The sequence below is a fragment of the Electrona antarctica genome, assembly GCF_951216825.1.
Source record: "Electrona antarctica genome assembly, chromosome: 19".
Lineage (NCBI taxonomy): Eukaryota > Metazoa > Chordata > Actinopteri > Myctophiformes > Myctophidae > Electrona > Electrona antarctica.
Window position 1 is genome coordinate 31,249,281 of NC_136800.1, and position 22,500 is coordinate 31,271,780.

At 46.1% G+C, this 22,500-nt stretch overlaps 1 protein-coding gene across 5 annotated transcripts in view; it reads left to right on the forward strand.

Annotated features, from left to right (window-relative positions):
* Positions 1-22,500, forward strand: part of LOC306943325 (partitioning defective 3 homolog) — a 276,695-nt gene that overhangs the window by 116,479 nt on the left and 137,716 nt on the right. For 3 of the 5 annotated variants that reach the window (XM_079529577.1, XM_079529579.1, XM_079529578.1), the window contains exons 6-9: positions 9,447-9,538; positions 11,680-11,763; positions 15,411-15,536; positions 19,002-19,504. In XM_079529577.1, the coding sequence (XP_079385703.1) occupies positions 9,447-9,538; positions 11,680-11,763; positions 15,411-15,536; positions 19,002-19,504 (805 nt within the window). The remainder of the gene's footprint in view (positions 1-9,446; positions 9,539-11,679; positions 11,764-15,410; positions 15,537-19,001; positions 19,505-22,500) is intronic. The other 2 variants (XM_079529580.1, XM_079529581.1) reach the window with 2 other exon arrangements.

Below are 22,500 nucleotides of genomic sequence, written 5' to 3' on the forward strand. Positions count from 1 at the left end.
TTGAATTGCTATCCATATACAGCTGTCTTGTCAGTAGTTATATTGATGATGATGAACACTATTCGTTTTAAGCACTTAAAGCCTATACTTAGTTGACTAGACTCTCAAGGGCTTTATTATCCTAGACGCCCCCCACCCTGTTGATGCTCTCATACTAATGAGCTCTGCAGAATGCCATGGATGCTAGGGTTCAGAATGCCATGGATGCTAGGGTTCAGAATGCCATGGATGCTATGGGTTCAGAATGCCATGGATGCTAAGGTTCAGAATGCCATGGATGCTAGGGTTCAGAATGCCATGGATGCTAGGGTTTTGCAGAATGCCATGGATGCTAGGGTTCAGAATGCCATGGATGCTAGGGTTCAAGTGGTGAAGTAATTTACATATAGTATTCATTATCTTAACCACCCCAGCATTCATATTCTGGGGGCCCATTTTTTTGCCAAAGAGATTTGGTGTAGACAGAAAAGTAGCGGCTCAAGTACAATGCTAAGTATACTTAGCCTGGCATGACCAGAATAATATCACTGTGTAGATATTAGTCTGGAAACTCTGTGTGGAAGCTGATTTTTTTTGTGGCTTTTTGCCTTTATTGATAGTTATTAGTGAAGACAGACAGGAAAGTGGGAGAGAGAGAGAAGGGGAGAGACATGAAGCAAAGGTCGTCATGAACGGGACTCGACACGCTGTCAGGCCAGAGCCTATATGTGGCATGCGTCTGGACCACTAGGCCAGCGGGCGCCCCGTGGAGGCTGATTTCTAAGGGGCGCATTTAAAAAAATGCCTCCAATGATAAACCTGCCCCATATCTGCATACTGGTTCCTGATTGGTCCCTCAGTACTTCGGAGGGAGTGAAATCAACCATTCACAAATGAGTGGTGCCAGACCAAATCAGCTGAGGGCACTTTTTCCAGGCTACAGATTACTAATCGAGGGTTTAAGGGTGCTTGTACATCTGTATATATTTCTGTTCATACGTACTGTACAGTATGTAGACGTTTTCTTAAGTTTTCGATCGGCTATGTTCAGCGAAAGCTTTCCCCACAATCAATAAAGAAAGGATGCTAGCATAGCGCCCTGTGGGACTCCGGTCAACCACATAGGGTTTAAGTGCATGGTTAAACACGCCACGTGTTGCACCAGACAAGTTATGTGAGGAGGCCAGACATACAGCCAGGCACGTCACGTGCACACATGCATGCCAACCCATGCACACACACACACATACTGTGTAGACGACCTGTAGGAAGGCAGACACACGCATACAGGGGCCAGACAAGGTGACATTGAACACATCACGGCTCATAAAAAGCACACCAACAATCGCTCAAAAGCACATGTCATCCACACATCCACATCCACGTGTTATCATAGTCGCACGCGCACACACACACACACACACAGATATGATGTAGGCCAGACAGAGAGAGACAAAAACATGTGAAAGAGGAACAATAACACATTTAACACTATTCAATATTCATCATCACATCAGACACGGTGTTGGTGCATCTGAGGAGAGACATCTGATCACACTGAGCCAGATTACCATTCATCACCACACACACACACACACACACACACACACACACACACACACACACACACACACACACACACACACACACACACACACACTCACTTTTTGTTCAAAACGTCTGCCAAACCATCTTGAACACATGACTACAGAGATACTGTGTAATGATTAGCGGGATTTTTGGACAGAATCTGGAGGAGTAATATCAAAAAAATGTTTTACAAAAGTCGGAATTTGAGGCAGAGGTTCATCGTTGGCATCCAGGGAGTGTGTGTGCAAAATTTGGCATCGACCGTGTTAACGGTGCCGGAGATTAGCTGGTAACAGACAGACTGACGGACGGATGGACGGACGGACACATGGACTAACACATGGACACACACACACACACACACACGGCCTGGTGGAGACAATGATATTCTTTTCTCAGCCAGGGAGAGGCTCATACCGTATATCCAAAACTGTTACTTTTCAGAATCGACAATCTCAACCACATGTCGAGCTTTGTGGATGATCTGCTTCTTTTGAGTGACGTATGATCATTGATCAAGTAGGAAATATGGAGATGAGCGGTTTCATCCCGACATCATGTATGATGTGTAATGTGAGCTGTGTTTAAGTGTGAATGGTTGTGGTGCGTTACCATAAGCTGAATGATTATACGAAACGATGTGATTTATAAAAGGAGCATATACTGAGGGTACTGATACTGTAGGTATGGATGTCACTCAGAGACTGCTGCACTTTCTACTGTGTTACCACACACACACACACACACACCGCACACACATACCGCACACACGCAGTGACGCAGGCACACACGGGCACACTGCAAGCACACATACACAATCACACACACATGGAGTGGAGCTAAAGAGAGAGATAGATAGCAACATCAATAATTCAGTACTGAGTTGGGGGCTTAATGGCTGGCGGGGGGAAAGACAGACAGACAGACAGGTAATAGATAGACAGGCAGCTAGACATAAATACTTATAGACACTTAGACAGGCAAGCAGACAGACAGGGTGACAGTTGGACAGGTCGATAGACAGAGAGGTTAGGAAGGTAGAGGCAGAGAGCTGGAGAGGATGGGAAGGCTGGTCCGCAGAGGTGTTTTTCAGCCGAGTCATTGTTTGTTTCCTGGATGTGTCTCTGAGAGAGAGAGAGAGAGAGAGAGAGAGAGAACTGAGGCTCAGAGGTTCATTAAAGATTAAAAGTAGTCCATCGAGGCCTGTCTCTTGTATCTGCTGCACCAAACCTGTGTGTGTGTATGTGTGGTCTTGAATGATAAATGGCTGTGGTTTGTGTATACTGCATGATTGTGTGAGTGTACACGACGTGTGTGTGTGCGCGCGTGCGTGTGTGCGTGCAGCAGTACTCAACTCTAATGAAGTGCACTCTCTACAGACAGACATGGCTGGACACTCATTTAAATGCATAGATGCAGTTATATATTGCACACAGTATCGAGAGAGTTCTCTGAACACGGAGTCAAGAGAGAGACACACACACACACACACACACACACACACACACTCCACCCCCCCCCCTCTCACCCCTCTCTCTCTCCCTCGTCATTGATAAGTGGATTCCATGTGTCCACCTTGCCTTCCTCTCCTCACTTCCTCCACAACAGGAACAGACACCGATCCATACATTAGCCTCGACCCCACCTTCACCGAAGGAGAGGAGAGGAGAAGGAAGAGGAGAGGAGGGGAGAGTAGAGGAGACAATAAATGGCTTTAGGTTCACTGGGTGTGTGACCTCTCTCAGAAAGAGCTTCTTCAAAGACTCCAACCAGACACACACACACACACACACACACACACACACACACACACACACACACACACACAGGAATAGTCATTTACATTTTTGCCTGGTCTGTTATCAGGTTTAGTATCAAGGAGGTTGCAGTGCTTGTTGTGCTGAGAAAAACTAGATGGTGGTTCAAGGGCTGTTCAGCTGTGTTAACGATACTGGCCACGTACACTGGCAAAGAGGCTCAATAGCAGCAGCAAAACGACAGAATAGGCGATGTCTCATAGAAGAGGAGAATGTTGGCGTGCGTGCGTGTGTGCACCTACGTGCCTCTGTGCATAGAGTGCACAAATAGAAGGACAGAGCGAATTGAAAGTTAGAGGGATGGACTCGCAGAGGAATGGAAAGAGAGAGAGGAAAGAGTGAAATTGAATGAGATTCAAGATTCAAAGACTTTATTGTTCACATGCTCATAATGTACGTGTGTTTCAGTCAAATGTTTTGATTGATTGATTGACTGATTAGTGATTACTTAATTAACATGATTATTTTTCAGTACAGGTAGTGCAGTCAAAGGTTATGCTTGTTTCCATTGTGATCCATTTTGGAGTTGCATAGGCCACCAGACTCATGGCTTTGCTTCGCGAACGAAGATCTAGGGAGGCGGATGTCCACGTCCGCTGCAGGCACGTTGGTGACTGATGAGGCCCGCTTTGGACCGGCAAGCTCTGCCACAACCGCTGCAGGGAAACGAGTGTTCTGATGTTTCTGCTTGTGCTGCATTCCAGTTCTTTCTTTTTCTTCTGTTTTCTTCTTTTACGGCGCGTCGGTTTCTCTCAAAGGTAGACACGCCACCATCGATGGTATGACGCCAAGTCTCAGGATTTGAGGCGAGGGTAGACCACTGGTGCTGATCAATGTGACATGCACGGAGGGATTTCTTTAGGCAATCCTTAACACATACATGCAATACAATACAAGGTACATTACAGATCATTAATACAAGTATTAACGTTAGTAGTAAGTAATAAAGTGTGGAGTGTAGAAAATAAGTAAGTAACCTGCTTGTGGGTGAAAAATCTATATACACAGATATTGTACTGAATGAAGTGTGTGTGCGCGTGTGTGTGACACACAGAGGACAGGAAAGCATGGTGTTAATTGTGAAAAGGAGAGGAGGGAAATGGGGGGAAAATGGCTAAAGGAAGGTCGAACAAGAGAAAGCACATGGATTGATGGCAAGAGAGAGAAAGCCATAGGTGTGACAATAACCATGTCAAACAGAGAAACAAAACACTGGTGTTTATGTGCATCTCTGCAGCTGAAACAGCATTCATGACCTCTGAGTGCCTCAGCATACAACTGTGAACGCAAACACGCACGCGCACGTATGCACACACATGGCACACACACATGCGGCACACTTATGCCCAGATCCACTCGCATTCAACCACAAACGCGGAGCCAAACGAACACCAACGACGCGAGTGATGGAGGGAGGCGGAGGAAAGACGAGAGGATGGAGGGAGAAACGATCTGCAAAACAATTTCCCCCCAGGAGTAAGCCATGTGCAGCTAATCACAGAAGGCAGCAAATTCCGAACCAGCTCGGGAGAGATTAGGCCCCCTCTGAGAGAACTCCACGGGCCTCGCTGGGGGAAAAGTAGAAATCTGCGACCGGCATGTGTAAACCGCCGCCTGCTTTTCACACCCCTTTTGTCGGAGCGTTTGATTTAGTGTGCCCTACGCGTGCTGGGGGGTGGGGTGGAAGGAATGATTGGCGCTCTTTCTAGGTACAGTACGAGACGCGAGTTAAAAGTCTGTGTGTGTATGAGGAATGGACAGACAGAGAGAGAGAGAAAGACAGACTGAGGTGGACATATTACCCTATTGCTTTGGAGGATCCTGAATATCTGGTTGAAAAAACACTCCCCTAGTACGTTTGTTACTGAACAGACCGAGAAAACAGGCCATATCTGACCAGTACCTGATTCACTTCTGTGGGACAGATTTCATATCATCTTCACATATCCCGTCGCCATTTACAAACTTAACACTACAATTCTCAACAAAGTTTGGCAACAAACCCAAGGCTTTATTAAAGCATCACACAAACAAAACAAACTATTTCACTGATGAGCTTCACGTTCATAAGGAGCTTCTAATTTCTGTGGAGCGTTGTTCTAATGAGCATCATTAGGACGGGTTTCATCCTCCAGCTTCCTGATTATCTCCCTTATGACGAGCTTCGTCTTGTCAGGCTCATTGTTGTTATAATGAGCGTCGTTCTGTCAAGTTCCATCACAGCGGGCTTCGTCACGATGAACTTTGTCATAACAAGAATCGTGGAGGGGGGGGGGGGGGGGGGGGGGGTGTCAACGCCACAGCGACCTTTGAGATGCTGAGCATGGTTGCGACGAGGCTTCATCTGATGAGCTCTGTGACAAAGACCTTCAACAGACGTCCGCCTGGCTTCGGCAGCAGCAGGTCACACTTCCACACTCCTTGCAAAACAGCTTGGATGCGAGGCGGGAGCACGACAAGCGTCGTGCATTTCTGTCCCGCAGATTGAGTTTAGTAATGGCTGACATACGCTGTTCCGGGCCCGCCTCGTCCTGCCTTTAATCATCTCCTCAAGCTGTGATAAAGCCCTCCTCGGTCAGAGCGGAGCAGTGCGGACGCTTCCCTCTGTTCTCTGGTCGTCTTTCATCCGTCCGTGTAGCTCATCCCCCCGTTCCTCTGTTCATTCTAGCGCTTAATGGCAAACGATAAGGGTCTGAGGAGCTGGGATGAAGGCTTTGTTCCGTGTGTGTGTGTGTGTGTGTGTGTGTGTGTGTGTGTGTGTGTGTGTGTGTGTGTGTGTGTGTGTGTGTGTGTGTGTGTGTGTGTGTGTGTGTGTGTGTGTGTGTGTGTGTGTGTGTGTGTGTGTGTGTGTGTGTGTGTGTGTGTGTGTGTCAGTGCAAGCGGTGGTGGAAAGTAACTAAGTACACTTACTCAAGTGCTGTACAGGTACAATTTGAGCTACTCCACCACATCTCAAACGTAAATATTGTATGTTGACTCCACTGCCATTATTGGAAAACTTACAGTACTTAACTTTGCAGATTTGCATTATTATTAGAAAACATAGGCTGCTACATTAACCACGTCAGCACTATGTATACTTTGCCTATTTGAGACACACACACACACACACACACACACACACACACACACACACACACACACACTGCGCAGCGTGAGAAGCCTGCAAGTGGTGCTCTCAGGTACCTGTCCCCCTGAGGGAAAAGGTACACCCTCAGGGAAGAGAGGCTTGTCTTTCATCTCTCCCTCCATCTTTTCCTCTCTCTCTCTCTCTCTCTACTGGGGCTGTCTTCTCCCAGCTGGAGGGAGGCCTCGGGGCCCCACTCCACATCAGAGGAAAGGGTGGGGTGGGTGTGGGTGTGTGTACAGACACGGAGAGAAGAATATGGGGAGAAAGGGATGGGATAGAGAGATCAGAGGAGCGAGAGACGGAGATTGATTGAAAAATGAGAACGACGTCGGGAATGGAAAGATTGGGAGACGGAGGGAGAGAACAGAAAGACAGGGAGACTCCAGAAGCAAGGCTAGCGCTTTGGTCCCGCCTCTACTTCACTCCTATTGGCTTTAGTGCAAGGGCTTATCAAACTTTTTCATGTGAATTTTCATTATTTTATTTATTTACTTATTTTCAAAGATATTCAGAATGTCTGCATTTTTAAAGATTTATTTTAATAAATAGCTGAGCTTGTGGATCGGCTATTTCTGCAACAGCCTGCCAAAAACATACAACCTGTAATGATCACATTTCCAACAAGAAAACATCGGCTAACGTTAGGTCAACATAAACAACTGTTAGTTCTTTTTTAAATAAACTGCTTCTAGATTGTTCCATTGTGTGTGTGTGTGTGCCCAGCACAGACAGTCACACCTGTGGGTTTTTAAATCTGTGCTGGTAGCAGCTTTCCAAAAGTGTTTAGTCACTGGCTAATGTCACCCTTCTGCAGCAGGCTGCCTGATAACGAGTGCTGTGGGTTTTTTGGCAGGCACTCGTTTCTTGCAAAAAAGCCTCCCCAAGTAAAGTGACAGACAGAATAAGTTGCGCAGTTTCGGTATGTTCAGTATTCCAACATGGACTGCTGCAGCAGCAAGTCAAACAAGCGACGCGCGACCTGTTCTGTAACTCTAATGTAAAATAGAGTCCGTACACTGGATCATGCTCTGAAAGATTGATTGATTGAATATTTTATTTAACGTTTTTTTTTAACAGTGCAGCTAGTACAGTCAAAGGTTATGCTAAAAGGTACACCCACAAGCTCCAGGGGGCTTGTTTCCATTGTGGTCCATTGTACTCAATTCATCAGTAATGCATAATATACAGTAATACAATTCTGTCCATTCTCTCATCTGCTGAGCTCAAGTTCTTTTGAGAATCATCCCTCTCTTCTGAAATCTGGACGTTTCTAGACTTTCGTTCTGAATGCCATGAGCTTCTCTGTCTGTCTGTCGCTCTGTCTCTCTCTCTCTCTCTCTCTCTCTCTCTCTCTCTCTCTCTCTCTCTCTCTCTGCCCCCCCCCCTCCCTCCCTCGTTCTCTCACTAGATGTTCCCCCCGGGCACCCGGTGCTCCGTAAAGTGCCATGGCAACCGTAGAGCTGTCTCAGTAACCGCGAGGCTCATTTTCATACTGATGATCCTGGTTGGTGGGTTTGGTTGCCGGGGTAGACCCAAATCTCTCTTCTTCTCTTCTCCGGTATCACCATGAAACTTTAATGACCTTCTTCTTCTCTGCCTCTTTGTTGTCTCTGTGTGTGCGCGCGTGAGCGCAAGTGTGTGTTTGTGTTTATTTGTTTGTGGGTGAGTGCTTGTGACTGCACATGGTGTACTCTATGTTGTGTGTGTGTGTGTGTGTGCGTGTGTGTGTGTGTGCGTGCGTGCGTGCGTGCGTGCAGGAAGGAGATAAGCAATGCATTTTACCCATCCTTATAAGTCACTAAAAACCATCAATAAACAATATCACATTCACTTCTTGGAAAACTGAAAACTGCACAAATAAAAATGCAAATATTTGGTATAACCAGAAACAAAAATAAATATATCACATTATGTTCTCTTCGTTCGTTTGTCCCTTGCTTTCTCTAAATGCGTGCGTGCGTGCGTGCGTGCGTGCGTGCGTGCGTGCGTGCGTGCGTGTGGCTGTCACTGATCACAAGGCTCAGCTTTCCTGCTCAGGCTCGCAGCAGGTATCTCCAGTTAAGCGTAGCGACAGTGTAGTGTGTTCTCACCGCCATGTATTTCTACAGCTATGGAAGACCTCCACCTCCTGTCATGTCCTCTTGTCTTCATCAGGTCAGTAGCATAGGCTAGCACTTAGCTTCTTCAGCCAGTTGTATGCTAGCATCTGCATTTGCCTACACAGCGCCATCATGGGAAACGCACTGGCGCTACAGCTTACCGGCGACTTTAATGACCAGGAGCATGACATCATGGGGATGTAGCCTTTAGCTGTTGCTAGCCAGCTAACGTTAGCATTTATGAAGGTAAGCTGTGCCGCCATCCGTGTTCACTTTAAGAGAAGGATTTTGCCCGCCACCCCACCCCACCACACACCACACCACACCACCCCACCCCACACACACACTCAGTACACACACTCTGCTATCATTAGAGCAAGCACACACTGCTCAAATTAGATCCAAACTTTGGATGGCAGAAGATCCACCAAGGACAACTTTTTTAGAAATTATATATTTTTAAATTAGGAAATGGGGGCAAAAGGGGGATATTTACTCGCTACCCATAAAATTGGGTCCTCTTGACCCAGTACTGTTTGTGAAACACTGATTTAATGATTTCCCAGGGCGGTGCTCATCACCCTGAATGGAACATGCTGTACATCAGTCAGTCTGATGGAATGGGCGGTTTGATCGAATATCATGACACATTTTTATTTCATTCCATTTAGGTTTGTGGTAATATTTTCTCCAAGCCATTTCCACTTAGTACACAGTGCTTTGTGTATAATGGAGACAAATGGCGGAGGATGAACGCAGCAACGCTTGGAAGCCCGACGTATGACACTTGAGTGCAATGTCATCTCATTGTTTTCTTTCTGTGTGTGTTAGGAGGAAGACTCCAGGGAGGAGGAGAATGGGAGGATCGAGCCGGTTGGCCGAGCGGACTCCTGCATAGACCACACCCCTATGAGGTCGCTAGAGTAAGTCCTCCAATCATGAACCGATTTCTTCTCCCTTCTGCTGCGCGTGGGAATGAATGACAAAGTAACAGTGGGCCAGGTGGGAATGAATAACAAATTAACAGACCAGGTGAGAATGGATAACAAAGTCACAATGGAACAGGTGCCTGTGTTAACGAGTACTTGAATGGGTTCATTCCAAAATGAGATATTTGGCATAAAAAAGTATCTTGTAACTTATATTACAAAATGACGCTGAATGGCGCTCATTTACACATTATTTGAATCAGATATCCACAATTTGACACCCTTGCAGCCTCTACTGAAAATCTCCCACCAGTGAAGCAAGTCAGTAAAGTTTAAAACACTTTTATAAACTTTTAAGTGCCTAGCTTGTATGAGAATCGATGAGTCAATTTCACCTTTGGAATGAAGACGAGCTCATCTCAATGCAGTCGTGCTAAAGCCTCACCCTCGCTAACCCCTCCTGAACTCTGTCTCGCACCGTGAGATCGCTTACGGCCTCTTAAACAAAACATTCATCTCATCCTTCCCCTGGGGTCTCTGCACGCACGCAATGCAAAGGATTGTTTGGAGAACATATATTTTCTTCTAACCTCTCCCTCTCTCTGGTGAAAGCGCGTCTCCTCCTCTACATCGACTCGACAGGCGCTCACCCACTCACCATTATGTCCGTCATATTAATGAAAAACTGACACTGTGTTTTTGCTTTGCTTTTTATTTTTGTTGCACGCTTCCAGTTTAATATGCAGGTACGGCATTGTTATTTATCTAATTTCCTCTGAGCCCGGCTTCCCTTCCTCTACCCCGCCACCGTAATGACTGATGTTTCAAGCTCACCACCTGCGTTGTATTAAGAGTTTTGTCCTGATTAGACTTTTCTTCTAAAATGCACCAAGCTTGCCTGTTGTGATGTGCACAGTACAATGGCTCTGTAAAAAGATTATAGTTTTTTGTGGCTTCATTGTTTGTCTGTGTCCGACCCCAGGAAGACTAGCTTTTGTCATGGCAAAAGCTTTGATTGATTGATTGATTGAAATATTTATTAACAGTTTGCAGAATTACAGTACATTTCAAGCACAAACTCAATACAAAGACTGTTAACTGTGAGTGGACGACCCAATTAAGCATTACACTTGTTTACAAGAGGGTCCACCTTGTTCAATTCATCAAAAGCTAATTGGGATCCTAATAGACAATAAACTACGTGGACAACACGTCATCATTGCGACTCTGACAACATGAAACATTGCTTAAACATTCATTATTAGTGGTTATTGCTGTAGCTGTCGTGAGCCATTGTTCAACACAATTCTTATGACTCACATTTGGGGTCCCAGCCCAAATTGAGAACCTCTGCTTAAAGCCCAGGCCACACCAATGATTAGCAACTCATTCGTTGTTGTCGGGCAGAAACCTCGGTAACACTTTATAATAACTATACACTATTAAGCAAATACTTAATTCATCATGAAGTCATCATTTGTAAACCATTATTCATACATCACTAAACATTAGTAAATCATTAGTATATCCTCATATTCTAACTTTTCATGTTTTTTCTTAAATTAATTTCCTACTCGATCATACTACACTGTGTCACACAAATGCATTAAAAGTAGCAGATCTACAAGCTCGTTTTGAGCTTGTAGATCTGCTACTTTTGCTATTTTTGAACCAATCACTACTTGAAATACGATCCCCAAACTGCAGCGACCTGCAACGGGTCAGTTCAGACCACCGCGTGCAAGGTGCAACAAGTTGCAATCATTTGGTGTGGATAGCTGGCTTAGTGAGGATCCTTTAAGTCTGATTTCCTCCACCTTACCCTCTGTTTATCGCTTACATGTGTCGTCTTATTCCTTATAATGAATGTTATTTCATTTTACTGTCGTGTTACTTCTCTCTCCACGTTCTTATTCTATGTATCGTTCAACCTCACTCCTTTATGTTCTGTGTAACCACACCCCTTCAATCATCCACCCAAACACCCACCCACCCACTATCCATCCATCCACCATCCACCCACTAACCATCCACCCACCCACCCACTACATCCATCCACCCACCCATCCACCCACCTATCCATTCACCCATCCATCCACCCATCCATTCACCCATGGTCTGGTTGTGTCTCCCAGAGACATTGTCAAACTGGTGGAGGTGTCCAATGACGGAGGCCCCCTGGGGATCCACGTGGTGCCTTTCAGTGCCAGAGACCGCAGGTAATGTCACTCAAGAATTAAAGTTCTCATTCGCCACGGCTGATTTCACTCGTTTGGATTCCACACGAGGCCAGCGCTTGTTTCTCTTGGCTGACTCTTGGCTTTCTCTACCGGATGATTTATACTTTAGTTTGTGTGTCGAGCTCGCCAAGCTCACTTGGAGCTTGTAGGTCTGCTGCAGTATGTTGGTGTGCAACAACACGCTCTGCAACCAAGTATAATAACCCTAACCCATGTGGCTAAAGTCGAGACCTACAGTAATAATACATATTAAAGTCATTTTAAGATTAAAGAGCATTTGAATTGGTCAAACTAGCAATAGAAACATCTGCAATAAACCCAAACGGTCACGGATATTTCATCAAAGCAAAGGTCGAAGCCTCAGTCTGCAATTTATTCAACTTGTTGGCTGTACAGGAACACAGGTTTAGAACAATAATAACGAAACGTCATAGAGTTGCAAACTGTGCTAATTGTTTAGGAAACGGAGCACTATTGTGGGAGACGCCTTTCACACTGTTTAAACAAATCCCAGACTTGGACAAACTTTTCTTTTTGATTTACCATCTTAAGCCCTCTAGTCTAGACTTCTTCGTAAACTGGTATTGAGTTGGCTCTGTACTTGTACCGCCTTTTCCGTCTACACTAAACCTCTTCACCAAAAATATCTACAAGCTCACAACGTGTCACTTTGTGAGCTTGCAGATCTGCTATTTTTGTCTAAGGTTACTCCCCCAGAATAATGGATGCTGAGGTTCAAATGGTTTAATCGCTGGTCACTGTTACGACCTTATATGGAGTCTATAATCTGGGAGGAACAGAGTAGAGAGTAGACTGTAGCTGATGGGAGGATGTAGGGAGGGAGAAACAGATGGGGTTAAAGGAGATGTAGAGAGAGTGCAGATGTAGGTCATGGCAGCAGTATTACACTGTGGTGGTCCTGGGTTGGCTCTGATGCACGCACACACACACGCACGCGCACACAACGTACATTCCTCTTGGGTACCCACATGGTTTTTCTTTGTCCAATGGCGCTCACACAAGCATGTGCACACGGACGCAAGCAGCGCTCGCACAGGCACACGCACACTGTATATTACTCTTTGCTGTGGCCAAGTGCAGAACATGTGTGTACGCACACACCACACACACACATACGCTCACACACGCACAGGTGTGTGCGTGTCGACATCATGAAGCTATTTGCCAGTTTACAGCGATCAATCATAGTTGTTTAGTGTTTGCAGGTGACTGTCATCTTTCTCCATGGCTGCTGTCACTACGACTTTGCATGATGAAAAGGGTGTACTAAGCAGCACACACACACACACACACACACACACACACACACACACACACACACACACACACACACACACACACACACACCCAGTGGTACAAAGGCAAAAAAATGGAATGAGAGGAATGTCACAGCTGGTTTTGATATGCCCGTAAAGATATTTTCAGTGATCCAAGTCACGAAAGCCAGAGAACCCTTTAGAAATCTCTCTAGTGACTGGTAATGTACTGTGAGGATCTTTTAAATCTCATTACTTACTGGTTGATCCGTTTTACCATTTTGTTTTAAATCTCATTACTGACTGGACGATCTGGACTATAATTTCGTTTTAAATCTCAGTGACTTGTTGTCAATCGGCATTATAATCTTGTTTTTCCACACCTGTGGAGTAGATATTGTGGTTCTCTCTCTTATCATTGGAACAATAGCCAGAGTTCACATGCATACATGAACATTTTTAATATAGAAAAACTTTTTCACATGTGACACAAAAAACATATTCGATCCCGTTTTAATAACACTTAAGTTTGTTTGTATTAATGTGCTCAAAAATCCAAATCCAATTCATTCCAGCCATTATAAATGATCTGTCACAACACGGCAGCAGTTGAAATGCACCAACGACCAAACTCTGTTAACCATAAGTCTGTCTGAAACAAACAACTGTGTTGAGAAAGTGAGATCATACTGTATCTCTTCTCGGCGCAGTCTGACTTAATCAACCTAAAAGCACATTTATAACACACTTTTCTTTTTATTGAGGAAATGTCAAGCCACACGTTATCCCAAGATTAAGATGCCAGAGCTTTCATCACCGAAGTAGGAGCCGTTTCGCTTGTACGAAAATTGCATTGTGTCGACTCAAATGCAATCAGGGGAAAGTGTCTCTGAACTTTTGCCACTCTTCAAAACATTTCACCCGCCTCCCTGCAATCTCATTCCTCCATATTGAATTATTATGAACCTTAGGAGAGAGGACGAGCACAAAAACATCAACTGGATTACCTTCGGCAACACACTCGCGTGCCGCATCTCAGAAAAGCCCCCATAGCGCAACAGTATACACCAAGGAAGACCTGATTAAGACCTACTGTATGCGGTCTCGCCTATGTGGGAGCATGATTTTCTCCTTAAATTGTGCCCTTCACCCGTTCCCCCTCTCTCCCTGCTTTTAATCCATGCAGCAGCATAGGGTAAAGCCAGCCTTCTCATTGCAGTCACGAGGGGAACAGTAAGCCGTTTGGCCATGGTGGATTACTGGGCAACAGAAACCGCTTCAGCGACAATACTGCAGACCGGCGTGTCCACAAATTCCCACAGCTCCCCTCCCCTCTGCTCAGATGTTTGATGTTGCCGTTTTGCAACATCTCTCTGAGTGCATGTTTATTCTCTCCCTTTTATCTAAGCAGGTTAGCTCGGATGAGAGAGAGAGAGAGAGCATGCAGGGGTTCTGTGCGGGGGATGAGAAAAAATTAACACCTGCACTGGCAGTAAGCAAGCACACCTATTTACAGGGATTCTGGTGAAAATGTCATTCCCCTGTACACAGACTCCAGTGCGTGTGAATGAAGGCCCCTAGACAGCCATGATTGCTCTCTCGCCCGCTCTCCATCTCACTCGCTCATAAAACCTCCCCGGTAGGCTGCAGATGAAATGAGGGCCACACACTGCAAGTGACTGCATGCTGTACAAGTGCCACTTGGCAAATTAGGGCAAGTTATGTAGATGCCTCAATAAAATGATGTACTGTGCACATCGAAAAGCAAGTTATTAGAACACAACCTGTAATATGTCTTATTTTATATTCCTGAACAGATTATATGACAAAGGCCGCAATCGTTCATAGATAGTGTTTGTTCATGAGCTGGTCCAGCCGGCTCCATCCGCTGCCAGGTATTTCATCAAACCTCCGGTACGAGATTTGCCACCCATGAGCGTTCATTGGCACAGCCCCGGCCGGCGTCCAGTCACGTGACTCATGTCTTTTCCTTCCATTTCTTCCTATAGGGAGCGGAGTACAGGCTCTCTCAGATCCCTACGCCACACTTTGTTACACTGCACGTATACTGTATGCGTCTGATTTTAAATTGAAGGTGAAATCGGGCAGAGAGGGCAGGGTATGCCAGACAGAATGTTGCCAGAACCAGCAGAGCTCTCACATCTGTTAGGCCGCACTACGGGCTCTCACATCTTTCTGAAAGCTATAGCTGAACATTCCTTGGTGGAAAGGATGTTATATTGAACATACATTTGGACATAAAATCTTTAAACTGCACTCCATAGATATAACACATGCCGCTGCCCTACCCCTCTTGGTACACTAATGCATATTTTATGAACGTTTCAGAACACTAGGCCTATTGGTCAAGCGCCTGGAGCGTGGAGGCAAGGCCGAGCAGCAGGGCCTCTTTCAGGAGAACGACTGCATCGTTCGCATCAACAACGGAGACCTGTGTAACATCCGCTTTGAACAGTAAGACTCAGAGCAAACCTTCCGGCCATTCCAGCCGGCCTGCCCCATGCTCACCTCCTGCTTTGGTTTGCTTCTAGGATTTCATTGGCTGCTCCTCCACTCGGCTCCTCCTCCTCCTCTAACAATGCTAACTAGAGTTGTACACTGAATTGAGGCCTCTTCCCCTTTGTACTTCTATCGCTTATTCTCCTTAAGAAAACTCCCTGTAAATCTGCTCTATTCTCTCTACTAGACTCATCTGTCCCCTTCCTCTCCTCTCCTCTCCTCTCCTCTCCTCTCCTCTCCTCTCCTCTCCTCTCCTCTCCTCTCCTCTCCTCTCCTCTCCTCTCCTCTCCTCTCCTGTGCAGGGGGCCTGAACACTACCCATCACTTTGCTATAAGCTAACCTTCATGTTTGACTTCTCTAGGTCTCACCTGTACTCACTACTAGACGTGCTTCTTCATCCTTGTCACTAACCCCTAACATCCTTTAACACCTCCTCTACACTCCTCCTGTAACACCCACACACACCCCTTGGCTCTGCCCATCAGAAACCCGCCTCTGCTTTCCCTTAACACACAGATCTTCAACAGGTGGGCTGGGGCCCACTGCTAATCCATGAGGGTATTACAAGTTATGATAACATGACATTTTATGTACCTTTATTAATATACGAATAAATTATAATAAAGTACTTTAGTTCCATTGAGCTGTGTTCCAAGGCTGGAACACAGCTCATTAAAACAAACATGCTCTGGGTGGCCCCGCAAACACTTTCATGATTCTTCAAGTGGGCCCTGATCCAGAAAGGTTGAGAACCCCTGCTTTTGCTTAACACCATACTGTGCTGTATAGCTTCTGCTTTTCAGCCTCTGCTCTTCCATCCCTAACCAGAAGCTTACTTCCTAACATGCACCCTCCCCCCCTCTCTCTCTCTCTCTCTCTCTCTCTCTCTCTCTCTCTCGATAACAGTATGCATGCCTTCATTCTGCACTCAGGCGCGTTCGGTGGATTGGCTCCAATCCAGTGACGCCTACATTGTTGTGCTGCACCTGTCAGCATAGACGGCTTGCTGAATGTCTCTCCCTCTATATGATGTTACCTCAGTTGATCTCAAGCTCCTCAAGCAGACATTAGTACACCTTTTGGAGAGGAGCACGCCGGTCATTTGATCCTCCTGATTGTGCCTGACAAAATCGCTACCACAGCAATGAGAAGTCCGAGATTACCGTTGTTTCAGCCAAGCTGTTTGTGCTAATAACGCAGATGACATAAAGTTCGAGCACAGCAATGGTTGATAGGTTGACTTGAAATGATGCGTTGTGAGGGCTCTGGACATGATTATCCAAAGGACCAGCACTTTCTGTTGACCATGGGCCCTCAAGACCAATAGTGAATACAAGCTCTTACAGTAGGTTTTAACAGCGGGCGAGCATCGGCCAACACATCGCCGAATCGCCCGTTATTGCCCGAAAAGATGAATTATTTTTATCTTTTCGGGAGACGTTGCTCCGCCCACTTTTCGACAATCGCCTGTTCGCCTGCTATCGCTGGTAGTCGCCGGGTCCCATAGACAAATAATGCACTTCCGGAAAATCCGTCTGGCTGTTAAAACGTACTAGATCTGCTATTTGTCACCATGTTTTGTTTTACTATTTGTGCCTATATTGACATGGAATAAATATGAATACCAGGTTTTAATGTGGTTAAAGTATGTTATGTACCATAAGCCCCACTGTCTGTGAACAAAGCACATACCGTACATAAAGTACATAGCGACAATACAAACCAAGCTTTTCATACATAATTCATACAGTAGGTGATGAAAATAATACCTAAAAACTAACACACACACACACACACACACACACACACACACACACACACACACACACACACACACACACACACACACACACACACACACACACACACACACAGAGAGAGAGAGGGACAGGCAATACACACTATTGCATTATGAATAGGCCTTACTGTCCCACCGCAGAGGGTGGCCCACCGGGACACCGGTAATGGAATCCCAGTTATCTGGAAGTGTCCCAGTCGACCGTGTCGATGAATGGGAGTAAGTCATTCCCTATGTAGTGTAAACCCCCACCATCCCGACCCCCCACTGGGTCAGCATTAGGTAACGCACACCAGAGAGACCTGCCACTCCACACGTGTTCCACACCCATCATCATGGACAGCTGCGGCTGACGTTTTTAAAAGCAACTCAGCCCGACGCGGCGCGAACGCAAATTCCATGCACCCACCCGCCCGACATTCATTCCAGTCCGGAATCGTAAAAAGTCACCAAAAAACCGAGACCTCAGGGGAACATTCCTTATGGCTGGGAAAAAAAGTTGTTGATCCCCCCCTCCCCCCGCTCGCCCTCCCCTCCCCAGAGGGAAAGCAGCATCGGCCCTGGCCCAATTCATCCAATCATCCATTCAGCTGTTGGGGTACGGGGAGAAGCACGCCAAATTGATCTTTATTGAAACAGGTGGCGCTAACAAGGCCCCTCCCCTGTTAACTATGCGCTGACAGCCGCCATAAGTTTCCATTCACACCTACTACTGTACATTAGATGGGGGGGGGGGGGTGTTAAAGAGGATTTTCTCCAATCATTCCTCAGATTGAGTTCTCCTTCATCTGCAGCCAAATGAGGTGGGGATTATGGGATAGAAGTGCCTGGGACTGTCAGGTCTCTCCGTTTTATAGCCACACATACTGCAATAAGTATTAATTAGCATGTCAGAAATGTACAGGTGGTACAAGATGGATTATGCGTGTGTGGTGTGTGTGGGGTGTGTGGGGTGTGTGTGTGTGGTGTGTGTGTGGTGTGTGTGTGTGTGTGTGTGTGTGTGCGTGCGTGTGCACATGGAGTGCAGAAATCGACGTGCTGTGCCGTGTTGATCTGTTCATTGCTACACATCAATGAGTTACTACTTCATCCCTTCCTCCCCTGTGCTCCTCCTCCTCTCCCACCCTGCCCATTTATTTTAACTTTTCCTCTTCTCTCCCCTTAGCCTAGCCTAGATCACTCTCCTCCGTCTCCCTCCCTCTTCTCTTCTCTCTCCGCTTGGACCTCCACTCCACCTCCTCCATTGCTTCTCCTCTAACCTCTATTATAATCTCTCCTCCTTCCTTCCTTCCCTGCCTGTTTTCCTGTCGTCCACCTGTTGTCTGTCCGTACGCAATGGTGGAAAAATACATTTACTCAAGTACTGTACTTTAGTAAGATTCTGAGGTGCTTTTAGTTTACTGGAGCATATTTCCAACCTCTACTCCACTACATCTTGGCCAAATATTGTAATACAGCCAAATATTGTACATTTTTCATTCCACTACAATTATTCAAAAGCTTTAAATTAACTCCAATACATATTGAATACCAGACATTTTACTTCTAGCAGACTGTGATATGGATACATTTACTTAAGCACAACATCTGAGTTATATTTGGTCCGTGCGTCTCTCCTCAGAGCCCAGAACATGTTCCGCTCGGCCATGCGTTCGCCCCTCATCAGCTTCCACGTGGTGCCGTCCTCCATGAAGACGCACTACGAGCAGCTCTCCGCCGCCCACGCGGAGCACGGCCCCGCCTACTCCTCCTCGGGACGCTTTAGCCCCGCCCACTCCTCCTCCGCGGGCTCCTCCAGCCTGGACACCACGCCGCAGAGGATGTCCCGGCAAGGCTCCCAGACGCACCCCCACCACCAGCACGCCGCCCCCCACCACCCGCACACCACCCATCCGCCACCGCCTCCACACCTTCACCCTCACCCGGGGGAGCAGCAGGCCGGAGGCGATGACGCCTACCCTCCTCACCCTCCTCTACCTCACCCCGCATCGTCGTTGTCGTCCTCCTCGGCGGCCAAGCCCCCCACAGGCCACGCCCCCTCGCCACAGAGGGTGCTCACGTCCACCCCGACCGGGGGCTACGCCAAGAAGGTGGGGCGGAGACTGAACATCCAACTGAAGAAGGGTGAGTTGTGTTGTCTACAGATAACGGCACGTTGAATTAATGCCCTGGCCTAGTTTTTGGGGGGATTTTTGCCTTTATTGATATATATACAGTAGGTTCAGGTTGACAGGAAACGGGGAGAGAGACATGGGGGGAAGACACGCAGCAAAGGTCATCGGGATCGGGACTCGACCCCGCGACACACGCTAGGCCGGCCCGGGCCATACCCTGGCCTACTTGATCATAAGTAGCAGATCCACAAGTTCGAAACGCGGCACATATCGACACGTTTTGAGCTTGTAGATCTGCTACTTTTTCTATTTTCCTCCTGAAACGTAACAGTTTTGGACATATGAGGTTTCCACCCGACAGAGGCGATATGCTAAGGTGAAGAAGCCCCAAAACGAATACACAGTCATAATCCTGGGCATTTCAGACGTCCATATACGTAACATATTTTCTAACTTTTTTGACAATGTGGTATACTGTAACTGCTTTATGTCTATGAAACGCATCTGTGATATTTTTTTTGTTTTCACTAAAAGTTGTTTGGTTTTAAGTGGTCCACACACCTACCTGTAATGGAACGGATTGTTTTGTGGCCATATTAGCATATCCCTGTGTGCCATCAACTGTAATCTGTACTTAGATGGCTCTTCACGTCTGTATCGAACCAACGAAGAGGTTGGACCAAAACAATATAATCGTTTGAAATATCCTAGGCCAACTTATCTAATGGTACTTGATGGCTCTCTAAAACACGGTCCTATGATGTGAGCCATTTTCAGTGTCTGTTGAATAAACAAGCGATTGCTCAACTCAGATGCAGTCATAGGGGACTTCAGAAATGGAACAATTTGTTCACACATGGAAGCGGCACAAACAAAACCTCGACCTCGCTTCTCGCCCCCAGGGCGTCTTACTGGTATTAAATTGATTTAAATTGCCACCAGTTTGTATTGATAAATATATATATATCGATATACATATATTATATATCACTGATCTACGAGGCTCCAAGTGCAAAGTTGTCTTCACACCTGCTCAATGGTGAGAGGTCCACTGGTATGCATGGGTTCAAGTTCTCAGTCACCACGACTGATTTCAGTCATTTGGATGCCATAGGCATAGAATATGCATGTCTTCTATGGAAACAATTCATGCACCGACAATAGCTAATCTACAAGCTCACAATGTATTGCAGTGCATTAAGTATTTTAAGATAATAAAAAGAAAACATAAGGTAATAGCCTCAATCTGGAATATTATCAACTGGTTAGTTGTATGTAGAACAGCAAGAAAATAAGTCTAGAACACTATTACTAAAAAGTAATTTTACCTAATTGTTCAGGAAACGCAGCGCTAGTGTATGTGTGTGTGTATGTGCATGTGTGTGTGTGGGGGGTAGTTATTTCACGCTGTTTTCACAAATCGCAGATTAGAACTTGGCCTAACAATAATGTTCAGCCTTGAGACCATGTGTGACATGAGAGTGAGACTCTGTTTGGGGGGAAACTAGGAAAGACACTGTCGCTGACTCTGCGCCAGGGAGAAGGTGTGTGTGTGTGTGTGTGGTGGGGGTGTTGTAGCTGTTGACTGACAGCTGGCGCAGTCGGCTGCGGTCCCCTGCCAGCGGGACGCCAGGTGTTTCTGCCACGTCCGTGGGCCAGAGAGACAGTTGCTAAGCAGCACACCGGTCCCCGTGTTCTGTCAAATGCCAAGTCGTGGCCCGACAGGGGCTGCACCATATGCCCAGTGAAGTTGCGATCCCAAATACCTTCCTCTCGCTTTCTCTCTCAGGGGGCCTGGAATCAAGCCAGAAAAATACACCTTGAGAAAAAACAAAAAAAAGTGTTTGTTGCATATTCCAATCTGGATGTTTGCCGTCTTGTGTTCAGCTTCTCACCGAGTGTACCAGATCCAGAGCTCTGTCATACATAGTCAAGTCCATTTTTATTCATGAAGCACATTTAAAAACAACCAAAGGGTGACCAAATTGCTGCATAGTATGAAAAATGAAATGCACAAAACATAAAAATACAGAGCAAAAATTTAATAAAAAACATCATTAAAAAATAAAAGTGGCCAACCATTTCTCCATGAAGGCAGGAGCATTTTAAAATGCCAGGGAGAACAGTTGTGTTTTTAAAGTTGGATTTTTAAATGTCCACGGTGCAGACTTAACAGATAAGGTAGGCTTAACATATATGTTCACCGTACATACATACAGTATAAATAATGGTAAACTGTGAATGAAATCACTCCAATGCTATGTCATGATGCACTGATAAACAATGGGTCCCAGACAGGGCTTTTGGAACATCAGCTGTCATCCCAATCCAAGATGCAATGTTTACCTCCTTCCACATTGTGTCGTGTGCTTGGATCAGCCTCTCTCCAGGATTAAAGGCCCATTCCCACAAGGCCGCTTGGATCCGTCCATCCTTTGTCTCAAGTGCAGACTTAAGCCTGCCGCTCGGAGCACAGATTAACCCATTTTGGGCGGGAACCCCTTTTGGTGTTTCAAGCGTTCTGTTATACTTTAGCTATTGAAAAATAGCAGATCTACAAGCTCATAGCGCGCCACCGAGTGGCGCGCTATGAGCGCATCGTAAAAATGCGGCACAAATCTTTGAATAGGTATATATTCTTTCAGAGCGAACGTTTTTTTTATTTCGACGTCAGGCCTAAATGGGTTAAGCCCTCGCTTGTTGTTTATGAGCCGGGAATCAACCCCCCCCCCCCCCCCCCTAACAAATCCCGCTGGGTCTCGCAAATCAATCACAGAGGTTCTGTCTACGCTGGAAATTGCTTAGGTATGTCTTAATCAAGCTAATGGGAGTTTTAAAGATCCTCCCCATTTAAAGCCTGGAATGCTGTGGGCTATTTACTGGCGAGTATAACACCACTACTCTCCTCTGCTGGTGGGAAGTTGATTGGCTCGTCAATGCAGAGGGGGATTAAATAAAGGATGTGAAAGAAAGCACAGTGCTTGGGCTTTGCTTCCATTAGCAACC